The sequence below is a fragment of the Argopecten irradians genome, chromosome 3 (genome assembly GCF_041381155.1).
Source record: "Argopecten irradians isolate NY chromosome 3, Ai_NY, whole genome shotgun sequence".
Lineage (NCBI taxonomy): Eukaryota > Metazoa > Mollusca > Bivalvia > Pectinida > Pectinidae > Argopecten > Argopecten irradians.
Genome location: NC_091136.1, coordinates 18,003,921 through 18,020,347, shown reverse-complemented (window position 1 = coordinate 18,020,347; position 16,427 = coordinate 18,003,921). Strand labels below are relative to the sequence as shown.

Sequence of the window (16,427 nt, the reverse complement as noted above, 5' to 3'; positions counted from 1 at the left end):
TGGGATAGCACTCATAATGCAATGGTAGCATCCTTTTAGGGCGGGGATTCAAAATTGTACAAACGATGGGGCTGACCCCCAGGGGCCCGAGGAGCGGGGCCAAAAGGGGTCAATTTGGCTATTTCCATATAAACGACTTCTTCTATGAAACTAAGCATGGGGTAGCACTCATAATGCAATGGTAGCATCCTTATAGGGTGAAGATTCAAAATTGTACAAATGATGGAACTGACCCCCGGGGCCTTAGGCGCAGGGCCAAAAAGGTTAATAAGGCTACTATTTTATATCAATTACTTCCTCTCTGAAACTATGTATTGGATAGCATATTCGTATGGTATCTATAGCATCATTATATGGTTGGGATTCAAAATTAAACAAATCATGGAGTCAATTTTGCTATTTTTTCAAATTGTAAGAGTCTTTGTAATTTTTGAATCACTAATTACTAAATTATTGAATTACTCAAAAAAACAAAAAACAAAAACAAAAAAAAAACAGGTGAGCGATACAGGCCCTCTGGGCCTCTTGTTTCTTTAAAAAATGAAACACTAATTGCATCTCATACTGTTAAAATTGACGTTCCATATCTCTCATCAACTTTCCGCAATAGATAAGAAAGTCGGCTTCTCTGTTGTATCCCCCTAAAATATACAATAAAGGTACAGTGTACATTCCATGAGGTACACTCTTACAGGCCTATTATTCTCTATAACAACAGGTGTTTACAGTAATAAGGTCAGATAAACAACAAAATAGAAAACATGTTCTCCATTCTGTCGGAATAACCTAAGACGATACACCGGTAATTACATGTATGATAATATCGGCACGCAATATATTCGGAACAGATCGGGGTTTAACACAACACTCAGTGGCAGATAACTTTATTTATAGAAAACATTTCCCATAGCAGAAGAACTTGTAAATATGGAAATAAGTTATAGTTATATATATTTGAACCCACCATAAAGTGTCCATAGACCCATTTTGAGACGTTTTAGGAGTCTAGCTAAAAATTCGGGGTTCAAAGAGACCTTATAACTTATAATAATTTAGTATGTACATTGAGCATGCTAATTAGTTATGGTATGCTTAACATATGTTCCTGTCGCATGCACCTAGTAAGATACCTGTCGTACAAGTCTTGTAATTAAGGCTTGACATGTGTCGCACATGCCGTGTAAGGATTTCTCTCACAGGCGTTTTGCTCACGCACGCGCTTCCACTATTTTCAATTTCCATAGGTCTTTAAGACTCTCGGTCGCATGTGCCTTGGATGTCATTTGCTGTGACCAAATCTGGCTGAGAAACGTTCCGTGGGTTTGATGTATCCCGTTCAGTTCCTTTCTACAATTCTCCATTATCTGGGTGTCTCTTGGGAAACGATGACGTAAAACCAGATCGGAAAGGGAAACACTTGTCCGCCACTTAAAACATTTAATGTGTCTAACACTTGTGGAGTCTCAGAAAGCATTATCTCGCGACTACCGACAATCGCCAGACGTATTGAGTAATGGTGCCGAGCAGCGGTAAGTTATTTATCCTACCATTGTCTCCAGGGTACATTGGAGAATAAAGTCGTCGTATTGAAAACAGTTCGTTGACATTACAAGGCGCCTTTTTTAAGACAGTGTCCCCAGGTAAGGCCACATAAAGAGCAAGCCACACGTACATGTATGATATTTCACGAGAAGCAATGCAATATGAACATTGATGGAGTGGCATCTGTAGAATTTTTTTTGTGTTAGTGGCGAAGTATTTTAGTATACTGATGAACATAGATTTTTCGTCTGAACTGTAGCTACAATCCTGGAGTTTCTTACATTTTATTAATTTCCCCAAACCCATCGGTATCCATGATCATGTGGAAAACGTAATAATTTAATTTGCCGTTTTCCATTTAACCGTAAGCGATTTTACCGTTAGCCATTTTACCGTTCACCATTTTACCGTGAGTCTTTTTTTTACCGATTTCCATTTTACCGTTATACTTTACCGTTGCCCGTTTTACCACCACCCATTTCCACCTGTATAGCGACTTTATTATATAGTAACTCTAGTGGAAATCGATTGCCATTTTGATGAGTACAACTGTTATAGGACACAAAACAAACACCCAACAACACAACAACAAAAATACAGCCAACTGTTTCTGTCTAATCAACAGATTCCATTTTTGACCATAAAGATGGTCGGGTCATTGAAAACTGCACGCAGTAACGTGTTCTGTGTTCGTTTTCTAGATAAGATAGACGTGTGTTGTATGTGATAAGATACAGGAAGGAAAAGGGGTAAAGATATCTAACAGGGGAAAGAGGTCTAATTAAAGTGAAAAACTTAGATTGTAAACAACTCTGTCGAACTAAAACTATGCAAAACAGTTGTCTTGAAGAAACGCATTTTGAGCACGTTTTGATTGAGCAGTTCTGAAACTTGAATCTTAAACGAGCGATTAGACTGGTCACCAGTCTCTAGAATGTTGAAAGAAATCACTTAAATATGGCTTGATTATCTTTGTCTCTACTAGTACATGTCTGATTCTAAGTTTCAAACAAGGGGAAGATAATCTAGTAAAGAACTCTGCTGAGAAAGTCTTATCAACAACTTATGGTCTGGTGGCCAGTCTAACGAGCAACATAAACAAAACCAGAATTCCGAAGAGGTAAAAAGTGTCGCTTGTACATCATTTTAAAACATTACAAAGTAATTGAAACATAATTATTCCAAGGACAATTGATTTTAACGCAGTTTCTATTTGAAGTGATAGTGACCGTGACCTTCAACCGACATGTTCGGAAAGCAATTCTTTATTAGGGAGGGTGTCTAAGCCGATGTACATTATTAAGTAGTCTCTGAGGGATGGGAAGAGTGAGAAATTTACGTGTAACTGTACGTTCTAGCTTCTAACAATTGGTAAAAGTAAGTACTGTGTGGGAAAACTGAGAGATAATGTATGCATGTATTTCTTAATTGGGCTGCAATGGACAGATTTGTCAGGGTATATATATACCGGTTGTTTTGCAACGACATTATATCAAAAGCTTCCATTACGGTTTGCGAACTTGAAACCAACGTAGATCGGTGATTTTTCTCTCTCGCTTCATTTGCCTTATAAACATGAAACGTCCCGGAATAATTAAGGCCGATAACAGCCTGTAGGCTTAACAAATTAATCCAAACCAACACTTTATCAATTTCAATTTGAAAACTTCCAGCTATCGAGAGTTCATTTTTTGTGATTGTTCCATCTACAAAATAAATTTGATAATCATTTCAAAGCTAATTTATAGATGATCAGTCACATTTATAACTAAGCAGATAAACTATTTGTATTTCGTATTTAATGTATATAACACTTAATCATCAAGTAGAGTCAAACAATACACAGCTGTACATGATGTAATTCCATATGTTACTTATTGGGAAATGGTGAGATTGCCGAAGACAAATGACCTTGAATCGACCTTTTATATTGGTTGGTTCAAATTGAAGTCATGCGGATCATATGTTGGTAAACATAGACATCAATTACTTGAATACATGAACAATAGACCAATAGATAGGGATGGTACACTGCCTGGAGTACATTGATTAAGGTCACGCTTCGGTGAGCAACAGGGCTACCGAGGCGAGAGACAATAAACCATTATCTGTAGGGGATATAGACCATAGAAACGGTAGAAGATTAAGAAAACGTATTATCTCCTCTATACATGTAATACACTGATTAAAGGTGAAATTTTGGCTTTCGAGTACAGATCTATGGGTGCGTATTTTTTGGATAATTTATGCTTTAATGATATGACCGATCATATTCCTATCCATTTCACATTCTCCTACAAGTGTCCCCTTAATGAACGTCTTTGTAGCATACGGACCTGACTGTTAGTGTCTCCCTATACACCCGTCCGCATATGACCTTGACTGTTGATGTCCCAAAAGCACTCGTCCTGATGACCTTGACTGTCTCCTACACAACCGACTGTTAGTGTCCTTTAGACACCCGGTCTGATATGGCCTTGACTGTTGGTGCCACTCTACACACCGTCCTGAAATGACCTTGAATGTCGATGTCTCCCTACACACCGTCCGGATGTGACCTTAACTGTTAGTGTCATTTAGACATCCGTTCACATATGACCTTGACTGTTGGTGTACCTTATTGTTAGTGTCCCTTAGACATCCGTTTGCATATGACCCTGACTGTTGGTGTCCCTTTGACATCCATTCACACATGGCCTTGACTGTTGTCTCTTGGACATATGTCCGCATATGACCTTGACTGTTGGTGTTATCTCTGGACATCCGTACTGAAATAACTTACACTTTCATTTATGATTTGTTTTGTTTGTTTGTTTGTTTGATTGATTAACGTCCTATTAACAGCTATGGTCATGTAAGGACGGTCTCCCATATATGCGGTGTGTTGCGTGTATGTTGTGCGAGGTGCGTGTTCTGGGAGACTGCGGTATGTTCATGTGGTGTCTTCTTGTATAGTGGAACTATTGCCCTTTTTATAGTGCTATATCACTGAAGCATGCCGCCGAAGACACCAAGCAACATACCCCACCCGGTCACATTATACTGACAACGGGCGAACCAGTCGTCCCACTCCCCGTTTGCTGAGCCCTAAGCAGGAGCAGAAACTACCACTTTTATAGACTTTGGTGTGTCTCGGCCAGGGGACAGAACCCAGAGCCCTCCTTACAGGGGCGAACGCTCAACGCCCTCATTTATGAACTTGACTGCTGATGTCCCCATGATGTCACTTATACACCTACTTTCACATGGTCATCGTGGAGACATCCTTAAAGTATTGCTTATACATGATGTTTTATCGGAATCTCTGTGGATTGACTGAGTGCACGTGGCATATTATGTATTGTATAATATCAAGAGATAAGAAGACTGGCTTACATCGTCTATCGCAGCAACTGATCGAGTTTGGGGCGGGACTAAATGTTATATAGCTAAAGGGGCTGGGGGAGTGGGTTGCGATTTGTAGTGAGATCTGGGGAGGTGTGTTTAGTATACATTTACAGCAGGTGCTGTCAGTATTGTAAACTATCCTAACAAATGTTATTGTATACTATATGTAAAATGTGGACTAGAACCCAACTAAAGATGGAAATACATTTTGTGTATCCGGATCTAAACTTTTCGGATAGTTTGCATGTTCTGATATATAAAGTGCAATGCAACTTCCTTGCATAGCAACCGTGATATTTCATTCCAACTCTTTTATTAAATTAAAATTTGATGATTATTTGACCTTACATAACAATCCAATTTAGTGAATTCTCTGTTACGAAGATCAGGTATTTTCCGGATATTTTATCCGGTCTAACAGTCCGTATGTTAGTATGTTCCGGTGATGAGGATCAGGTGTTTGAGAGAGATGATCCTAACAGCTGGTTTCAGCAGCTGAGCCTTCTGTTTCCCCGAGGTATTCTGACAATCGAATAGTTTTAACAAAAGTTTATATTTATACCAGGTCATTATTGGGTTCTGGGTGTTTTCAAAATCCTGATTTATTTGATTTATTTGGCCAACCCTCAGAGCGAAGTCTATCTAACATTTCCGGCCACAAAACGCACACCTGACATAGGCCTATCGGTTACGTTTGTACAAATTTACCAAAACTTTGAAAATTTAATTTCTGATTCTGCTTTTTTTGTCAGCGTAAGTTTTGGTAGGTAAATATTTACAGGTAACACGTGTGATCAGTCATGCGCAACTGAGTGAACAGGTAATGTCAATGGTCATGAGCACAGGGACTTGGCACGAATTTCCAACCAACGATCATTATATATATATGTAATGCATTTTAAAAGGGATTGTTACAAATTTGGTCAACATATATTTATGGTATAATACAAAGATATATTGGCATTTGACTAACAATTTGTGTCAAGTCCCTGTGGTCATGACGCTGACATTGCCTGATGATGCAAATAAATATGATAATTTAATTGCAATATACAATTTTAAGTATTTTTACTGCATATTATTGGGATCATTTGCAAGGAACAAAGTTCAAACTAATGACTTTTAACATTATGTCAGATGGAGATGACCCATAACCTCTGACCTTAGCATATTGTATTTTGTCACATGTTTAGATAACAGGGTATTAACCTTTTACAAATCCATATGTGACCAGCTGTCTGCTCATACAGTGAATTGGAGGTGATCTGCTACATGTATGTACATTTATGATTTTGTACATAAAACTGAATTACTTTTTGATCTAAAAACCTGCTTTAAGTCACACTTAGTAATCCCATCTCCCTTCACATCAAAGGATTGTTGTTGCAAATTGCACTTTAAAAGCCACTGAAAAGATGGCTATTTAGATAAGGTTCCCAATCATTGCTTAGAAGAGGCTGAAGAGGAAATATAATGGATTAGGCCTATAAAATCATCATGTAGTGTGTTCGATAAGATTCTGTGTAATCATATATCTGAAATTGAAATTTTGATATATCTATCTTTTGTATCAGTGTATTTGGTATATCTCTGTAGCACTGAAGTCAGGCAATGTATTAATCGTGCTAGCTACTGTATCTGTACAGAAGAATGTATTAATCGTTCTAGCTACTGTATCTGTACAGAAGAATGTATTAATCGTGCTAGCTACTGTATCTGTACAGAAGAATGTATTAATCGTGCTAGCTACTGTATCTGTACAGAAGAATGTATTAATCGTGCTAGCTACTGTATCTGTACAGAAGAATGTATTATAATGTGTATTTAATCTTAGTTAATGCAACAGAACAATGCCATCTCTATCAGTTTTAGATAATGCCTTATTAGTAGAGGAAATGGCTTTGGCATGTATGTATCAAGTGTTATATTTATCTCTTCATAGCAATGATGTTTTCAAAGCCAATTTAGAAATTTTAAGGAACCTGAAAAACGGATCAAAGATGAGTTACAATAGATAATTCAACATCTTATGCAATCCTCTTGTTCTAACAACAAAAAGTTTTCAATAAAACAAAGAAATGCTGTTAAATAATTTTAATGAGGGAATTTTCTATTACTTCAATTGTAAACTGATAAGTCCTCAATCCTTTTATACTTGTTACTTCTTATTTCATAAAATGCTGAAATCAACAAACAGACATGTACAATAGCCATTTGCATTGTTGTAAAAACAAAACAACTGAAGATATATGTAAATTATATATTGTAATTAAAACTGTCATAACTGATTAATTAAAAAGTTAACATTTTTTAATGTTAAAGAGATAACAATTAACATATTTTAGTAGCTGGTTAACTTGTTGACAGCATTTGTTTTTTTTTATTTGATGATCATTTGTAAAAAGTTACCAATAATGTTTTAATCACACTGTATTTGACCCAATAAGCGACATGTCCCTGTAAGCGCCCCTTCCCCTTTTTGAGTCCTTCAATTTTAATATAAAAAAGACCAAGACTACACAAAACTAAAGGTTTGAAATAATTTCGTCTTTTTAAGCACCTTTTCACTTTTTCAATTTTTTAAACGCCCTGGGCGCTTATTGGTTCGAATACTGCATATGAAATTATAATGTACCCAATCAGGTATGCTGAAAGAAGGTATTCATTGAAGTGTCCAAGTTTCTTTGTCCATTTAAAATTCACTCCTGATGTTTTGTAATGGACTATTCCAGTCAAAGATTTAGGAGAGTTCAAATGTATCTTTAGGGGGAATGGGTTAATACTTTTTGGTAAAATCAACTTAATTGAACAGTCAAACCTGCCTTAGTGACCACCTCTTTATAAAGATCACCTTGGTAATAAGACCTTTTTCCAGGGTCACAAATGGTCAATTTCAACACAATTTGACCTGTGTATAAAGACCACTTGGCTATAAATAAATACCATTTTTTCTTGGTTCTGTGGGTGGTCTTTATATACAGGTTTGACTGTAATTAAATAACCTACGCTGTACAGTTTTCAAAGGAGATGGTAAAATAATTGATGATATAATGAACCAACAGGTTAAGATTTATAGAACCCCCTTACAAGTTTTTTTCAGAGGACGGACAGCTGGGATATGTACAGCAGCTGGACCGGGAACAAAGCCAAACTTCAACTCTGTAAATACACATTAGAGTTTTAAGTGTTTTCAAACTCTTCTAACAACAGGCTTATGCTGGATTTATTTAAAATGATTGAACTTGTCTGTAATGTTCACAAAAGCCCACATAAATGTCATCTCCAATAACATTATAATGATCCAGCACTTCGCTTCCATCTCTGTTTAATCAAGGGCTGTTTAGATAATGGCCAGAAGCCTCATGAATATATGTATTTCAGTACTTTATCAAAATAAATAGTTACCGCTGATGTGGAGGTATTGAAATTATATAAGCACTTGTAATCATTATGGCATACAATTTGATTACAAGAATGTGTTTTGTATCACCCTGCTAACATTTTATAGCAGCTAGACTTAAGTCTTCAGAGATTGGCAATCAAAGTTAGCACGCTGTGCCCAGTCAACCTAACATAATATTACATTTCCATACCACAGCGCACATTGGAATGTTTGTCTCTTCTGTGATCTGAAATAAGGAAGGTCAAGTTATTTGTGTTTTTGGATATATCGTTTGACAGCCAGAATAATTTTTTTGGAAGTGTCTATGTGGTAGCTGGTGGCTAGTTCATGCATTCAACAATAACACCAGGTGTCCATCTAATGTATTTTGTGTCTATCACAGCACAAAATACCACAACCATAGTTTTCTAATTAATATATTTATGTCCATGCAATCACAAATCTAGAAATTAATGTATTAGTTATGTTAACTATCTAAGCTATGCCATATCAACTTAAGCTCTGTATACTCTCTCTATATGTAGCATAGAAAGTTATTCGCATGTAACGATATAGGCTCAATAACTGGGTTGGGTTTTATTAATTTAACGTCCTATTAATAGCCAGGGTAATGAAAGGACATGCTAGGTTTGTTGGTGGAGGAAAGCCGGAGTAGCAGGAGAAAAACCACCGACCAGCGGTCAGTACATGTACATGGCAACTGCCCCACATGGAATACGAACATGCATCCCAGAGGTGTAGAGCTTGTGGTAATATGTCAGGACTCCGCCACCAAGGCTCAATAACTACAGACAATAATTTGCGTTATACTGTGATTGTGAACCACAGCTATGCTGGGTTGAAATTGTGGTTAACAAAACTTCAAGTTCCTAGTCTGTTGGAGGCAATTTCATCACAAATTTTTCATCCAAATCTTAAATGATGAAGACTTGAAATATTTGATGCCACAAGAAAAAAATTCCATATGAATGAAACATATCCATGTGTGTTTTCAGATCCTAACAACCGAGATGCCTTGAGAGTGACAGGAAGTTAGCCCTGGTTGCTAGGTTACAGGATTGGACCGTCTACTTGAGCGGGTGTCGTGCACATCCTCTACATTAAACATGATGGACTTTTATAATTCCCTGGCTTTACAGAACCAATACAATAAAATGGTATGTATGAATTTCTTATATGTTTTTTTCTACAGACTATAGCCCTCCATCTCTGGGTCACATAAATTCACATGTTTTTAGCCTTCATGGTAGAGTTAAAAGCAATAATGTTTTGTTTAATTCTTCTTAGATTTTCAGACTTAAGTAGACCACCTTAATCTGGCACATCTTTGAATAAGTAATCATTTATTTCCCTGTAATCTGGTGAAGGAAAAAGTCTGGTTTAAAGACAAGTCTGCTGAAGTTATCTCCCCTTAAACACTCTCTATAATGTTACAAGTGTACATGCATGTAACAAACATTAATATTGAATAGTTTTGCTTAATTTTGATTGATTTTCATTGACTAATATTGATCTCAAAAATTATTAAATGATTTTCAGTGAAGAGTTTGTTAAAAAAAAACTTGAGAGTTGTATTGTGTCTCGTGTTAATGTTAAACTATATAGCTAGCCTCTCATCATCAACACTGCAATTTGTGGTTTGTTCAATCCTTCAAGAGTTATTCCCCTTGATGTAGAATCCCACTCCATGTGTATAGAGTGGATGCATAGTCATTACTTATAAAAAATGAATAACATCATGATATTATATCTGTCATATAAAGGTACCGTTAAATTAAAAGATTTTAATTAAATTAATTATCAGTCATTCATGTTACTCAAAGAAAATACTGAAATGTGTGTAAATTTTTCTGTACTGTTGTATATTATCATGGACAGGGTTTTACCCTCCCTATTCCCCGTTGTTGACTACAGTCGACATCTTGCATCTTTGCTCCAGATTGCAATATCAAAATAAAATCTTGATACAGGTTTAAATAATTCATAAAATGATTTCTTGGTCAGTTCAAATAATTTCACTAACCTTATTTAGCATGTTTAAACAAAATAAATGAGTACACAACAACTGGACATTTTGTCCACCATTTTCTTAAAAACTTCTGTAGGCAATTATCTAATATGTAACTATATATTTAAGAAAGAACACAAAATGGAAAGAGTTAGTAAGCACATATTCTTTGTCCAGTACATGTAGCTAGTTTATTCTTCAGTACTGTAAACAAGTTTTTTTTTTGTTATTTGTATGATTTGTATGAAGTATTGCCCTGTAATCAATACATGTTTGCAGGAATACCATATTTTGGTAAAGAATTCAGCTCATGATTTAATCTTACATTTTTATATTAAACCAATTCTCAATCTAAATAATGAAATTTTCTGTTTAGATTAGTGCATCATAAAAATTATTTTCAGGTATGAACATTTTTCTCCAGTAAACCTAGGTAGAAAAAGACATGATGGCCAAAAGTTACTAACAGAGTTCAAGGTGATTAGTTAGTGATTATGATAAAGGTAAAGGTCAATAATTATTCATCGAAGTTCATTATCATTTGTGAATCTCTGAGAAGTTCAGGTTTAATCTAACAAAGATAAATTCGAAATATTGTTTTATCATAATTAAAGGTTAATAGGTCAAGGTCATTAGTGATTAAAACAGAGGTCAAGGTCAGTAGTGAAACTATCAGTGTTGAAGATCAAGAGTGAGTTACTTAAGGATAGTAGTTCAGGCCTCAGGGGTCAAGGTCATGTGTTGTATTAGATGGTGGGCTATTCAAATCGCTTTTCGTCCGTCGTCCGTCCTTCCGTCTGTCCATTTCTTGTTACCGCTATTTCTCAGAAAGCGATCTGTCTCAAATTTCATATGTAGGTTCCCCTAGGGCCCTTGTTGTGCATATTGCATTTTGGGACCAATCGGTCAACAAAATGGCCTCCAGGCAGCCATCTTGGATTTTGATACTTAAAATTTGCTATCACTATTTCTCAGAAAGTACTGAAGGGATTCGTCTCAAATATCCCATGTATGTTCCCCTAGGGCCTTAGTTGTGCATATTGCATTTTTGGACCGATCAGTCAACAAGATGGCCGACATGCCGCCATCTTGGATTTTGACAATTGAAGTTTGTTACCGCTATTTCTCAGAAAGTGCTGAAGGGATCTGTCTCAAATTTCATGTGCAGGTTCCCCTAGGACCTTAGTTGTGCATATTGCATTTTTGGACAGATCGGTCAACCGGTCAACAACATGGTGATACGCCGACATCTTTGATTTTGACCATTAAAGTTTGTTGCCGCTATTTCTCAGAAAGCATTGAAGCGATCTGTCTCAAATTTCATATGTGATTCCCCTAGGGGCCTAGTTGTGCTTATTGTATTTTGGGACCGATCGGTCAACGAGATGGCCACCAGGCAGCCATCTTGGCTTTTGATAGTTAAAGATTGTTACCGCTATATCTCAGAAAGCACTGAAGGGATCTGTCTCAAATTTTATGTGCAGGTTCCCTTAGGGCCCTTGTTGTGCATATTTCATTTTGGGACCAATCGGTCAACAAAATGGCCGCCAGGCAGCCATCTTGGATTTTGATACTTAAAGTTTGTTACCGCTATTTCTCAGAAAGTGTTGAAGGGATCTGTCTCAAATTTCATGTGCAGGTTCCCCTAGGACCTTAGTTGTGAAATTGCATTTCTGGACAGATCGGTCAACAAGATGGCCGATAGGCCGCTATCTTAGATTTTGACAATTGAAGTTTGTTGCAGCTATTTCTCAGAAGTATTCAAGCGATCTGTCTCAAATTTCATATGTATGTTCCCCTAGGACCTTAGTTGTGCATGTTGCATTTTTGGACCGATCGGTCAAAAAGATGGCAGACAGGTAGCCATCTTGGATTTTGACAATTGAAGTTTCTTACTATTATATATCTCAGAAAGTACTCAAAGGATCTTTGTCAAATTTCATATGTAGTAATATGTAGTAAAAGTTTGAAAAGCAGAGAAAAGATCCCTCTGTCCTTTCTCAGACGTAGACCATTCTTTAGTGGGGCCAAGATCCCTCTGGGATCTCTTGTTTACCATTTGCCATTCACCTTTGTATATACTGGATATACTCTCCTCAGGTGTCTTGGATCCGTCAGTAATATCAGTGGTTGGCATGACTGACAATTGTTTATTTTCAGAGAACCGTCCATGTTGTTTGTTTGTATTACAGCAGCACCAGAAGGAAGAGCTGGAGGTGACAGACACAGACAGTATGGTCAAGGTCTACAGTGAGCGTCCACACCTGGTCAGTCTGGGCAGTGGTCGGCTGTCTACAGCCGTTACCATAGTACCACTACAGGAAGGTAAGTATCATAGTAAGGACAGAACTATATCACCTTTAACTCATTCACCCCTGAAGACACATTTAGGCTCTTCTGAAACACAGAATAGACCAGTCCATTATGAAATTTCAGGGGTGAATGAATTAACATATATGTAAAGACAAGGTAACCATTACTGATGATTTCTAAGTTCAAGGTTATACTGTCATTGTCAGTACCAAAGGTCAAGGTAACTTTTCACAAGGGTTACAAATCTGTGTTATCACTATTATTATAGCATCATCACAATGATAGCATCTATTGTTGGCTCTTAAGGTCAAGGTTGCTTTCACTACCAGCGCCAATGGTCAAGATCACATTGAGATATGTTAATGATTTTAGGTCAAGGTCAATGCTGCTGTTGCATTCATTTACAGTTGGATGTTTTACATCGGATTACAAACCAGATCATTGCTGACCAATTAAAGGTTCTGATAACCATTACCTGCAAGAGGTCATTAAGTCCAATCTAATGAATGTTTGTTTTCACGTTTTAACTATGAAACTCACATAATTCTAAATTAATGTATTTATTATTGAAAAATATTGATAATTCACATTTCATTCCATAACCATGACAACATAATTTATAAATTTATGTAACTAGGTCGTACAGATATTGGGACTTCGAACTGTGCAGTGATGCCAGACATCGTGATACAGGGTACGGGTATCGAAGACGAGCACTGCTACATAGACAACATCTACGGTACCATTACCCTATACCCCATCGCCAGAATGTGTTCTATAGATGGAAAGGTCATCACAGAGCCTACAAAACTTTCTCAAGGTTAGTGGTAACATCTCAAGGTCACGATGATAATCAAAACAATGAATATGTACATGGTGTTCTGAAATAATGCTTACAGAACATAGACACAAAATACCCAGACTGAGAAAGCAGGTTTATGTGGCCAAATTTAACAGTTCGTTTGTGATGATGAAACATTTCATACATTAATTGATCTATTTATGATATTTTGTGTGCACAAATAGTTGGTGAAAAAACAAACTTTTAGACTTTTTTTAGAAAATAAAGCAATATTTGTAACAACAATTTTTTTTATTTCCACAAAATATTGCCTGCAGAAGAATACCGGTTCAATTGGCATTTTGTCTGACATTTCCTGTTATACCACTGAATGATCAGAAATATGCTTCAAGCCTTATTAATTAACAGAAATATTATAGAAGTCTGACACAGACACAATAAAAAACATGGTGCAAAATTGTGCCAAAAAACCAGCTCAAGATAGGAATGCTCGCTCTCCATCTCACATCTAATTACTCAGTTATCGTTACACAGCACACGATCAATTACTTCTGGCATTTCTCCTGTCCCTCTTTCTGCCAAGTTATCTCCCCTTTACGATCTTGTAATTGGAACTTGCTTCCTTGATGAGCAGACAGTCACGTTTTTTAGCATCTCCTGTGATTTATATAGAAATAGTTTATACAAGCAGTGAATCATTACACCTGATGTAAAGATGAAGACAGAGTATGTATAGGGACAGGAAAAATAGATGCATGGGCTGCAGTAGACTGGTCACCATGACCCAAACATGTTGATATTTATTTCTTATACTAGATTACACCCCCCTTCTAGTTTGAAACTAAGAATCAGACATCTAGGAGAGACAAAATTGATCACTCCAAATTTTAGTGATGTTTCTTGCAGTAGTGACCGTGTGGTCATGAAGTTAGATATTTTGTATGGGAACTTTTACCTGTCTATCTCTTGGCATGACACAATACTATAGTCAGTGGTGCACAAATGGTTAAAGTATCTGACATTCTACTATTCACAATTTAACTCTTCAGGACAATAGCAGCTGAGGAGTTAGATAAATGAAATTCTACCACTATAAGTCCTTCATTTCTGGGCATTTCTGTGGAACTCTCCTATTATACACTTCCCCTTTTGATCACAGTGGTTGAGTGGTTAGGGTATCCGACATTCTACCGATAGTCCTCAACCTCTGGGCTATAGTGGCCAAGTGGTTAAGGTACCTGACAGGTGCTGCTAGTCCTCAACTTCTTGGTTGTGGTGGCCTAATGGTTAAGGTATCTGTTGCGGGATGTTGCGGGGGTTAAGATGTCTCGACAACAATACTACCACTACAGCTTTCAATTTGGACTGTTACAATGAATTAACATAAATCGATTAAACCTTCTTTGTCGAACATTATAGTAGTCAATATTTTATAGTTGCTAATATTCACGGGGATTTTAGATTCGTGAAGTTTAATACATTGCGAAATTTATCAAAATCTTGTTTTACATATTATAGCCCGTCGTCTGAATGACGGTTCCAAAGGGTACTAAGATAATTCGTGAAAATTAACTCCCACAAATAATACCAAAACAGTAAATCGCAAAATTGAACAACTTTACCGTATTGATTGATAACTAACTGTCCTTTTTTAAGTTTTCTCTTACTACAACAGTTAATACTATATGGCAGTGAAAAATATTGCTGCCTGCATGACAATCATTATTCCAATTGCTCACATAGCAGCTATTTTGGGCATTAGTCTGAGAATGTTACTGTTAAAAAGTTGTGAACAAATAACTGACAGGATTTAGGGTTTGGATGGAAAATATGCTGGAGTAATTAAAATACCTATCTGTATGTCTCAAACGACATCATTACATGTATGTATTAAGAGATACATGTATATATTAGATGTCATGATATATTACTAAAAGCCCCCACCTATGTTGCGTGGCAGTTGCCAGTTACTGACCACAGGTTGTTGGTTTTTTTCTGGGTACTCCAGCATTCCTCCATCACATAAACCTGGAGTGTCCCTAAGACCCTGGCGGTTAATAGGACGATAAATTAATGAAACAAACCAAACTAAGTCTTATCCTGTTTGTACAGATTGACAAAGATACAATCGTTATTCACACGTATATTGTGTAGTATTACTCACAATTCTGCAAAGCTCTCTGACAGAGGCAGCGGCTGCTAAATGAGTTTATGAATTTTTCAGTAGTTTCTGTTTTATTAGAAACACAGATATGATGTGAATTAGAAACTTAATCACTTCTCTCCAGTGTAGCAACAATCGCCGGGAAACGTGCCGCTGTTTTTAGCAACAATAAATTTTTATGCCATGACTTGCATCTTCATTATTTAGAAACTCTGTATAAATCAATTAATAACTGGACTCTCTACCTGTATAAACTAATTAATTACTGGACTTTTTATCTGTATGAAAATCAGTTAATTACTTGAATTTTTACCTGTAGATTCAGTGTTTTAAATCTGCCATGTAAGTCCTATTATTTCCAGACAACAAAATGGATGTGATTAATTTATGGGTGATGTGTGTTTAACCAAAATTTGTGATATAATTTGTATATTATGTCAGAATATTCTGTACCTTACCTTACCTGAATATTAATGAATGAAGAGTGTAGGATGGGTATACTTATATTGTCTAATCCTAAAATGACTCACAGCTATGAATCACATTTAACTTAGAAATATATATATGTTTTTAACTTGACTGTAAGATTGTAATATCATATTTAGATTTCTTAAATGACATCTGCATAAGCTTAAATTTTGTTGAGGATAACGTTTCTTTAAAAGATTCTTGGTACAGAATAAGATCAACTGTAACTTAGACTTTGTTTTTGTTACCGTAATGATGAAGTGGAAGAAGCTCTATCTAGAATATCTGGCATTGATAATATTGTTTCATATTTATGTTTTTACGATTGTGTATTAAGTAC

General features: G+C 36.3%; 1 protein-coding gene across 3 annotated transcripts in view; it reads left to right on the top strand.

The window, feature by feature from the left end:
• LOC138317708 (pleckstrin homology-like domain family B member 2) overlaps positions 1-16,427 on the top strand; it is a 144,437-nt gene that overhangs the window by 23,534 nt on the left and 104,476 nt on the right. For 2 of the 3 annotated variants that reach the window (XM_069259559.1, XM_069259556.1), the window contains exons 2-4: positions 9,328-9,489; positions 12,533-12,665; positions 13,291-13,473. In XM_069259559.1, coding sequence (XP_069115660.1) covers positions 9,439-9,489; positions 12,533-12,665; positions 13,291-13,473 — 367 coding nt within the window. In that variant the 5' untranslated portion in view covers positions 9,328-9,438. The remainder of the gene's footprint in view (positions 1-9,327; positions 9,490-12,532; positions 12,666-13,290; positions 13,474-16,427) is intronic. The other variant, XM_069259558.1, reaches the window with a different exon arrangement.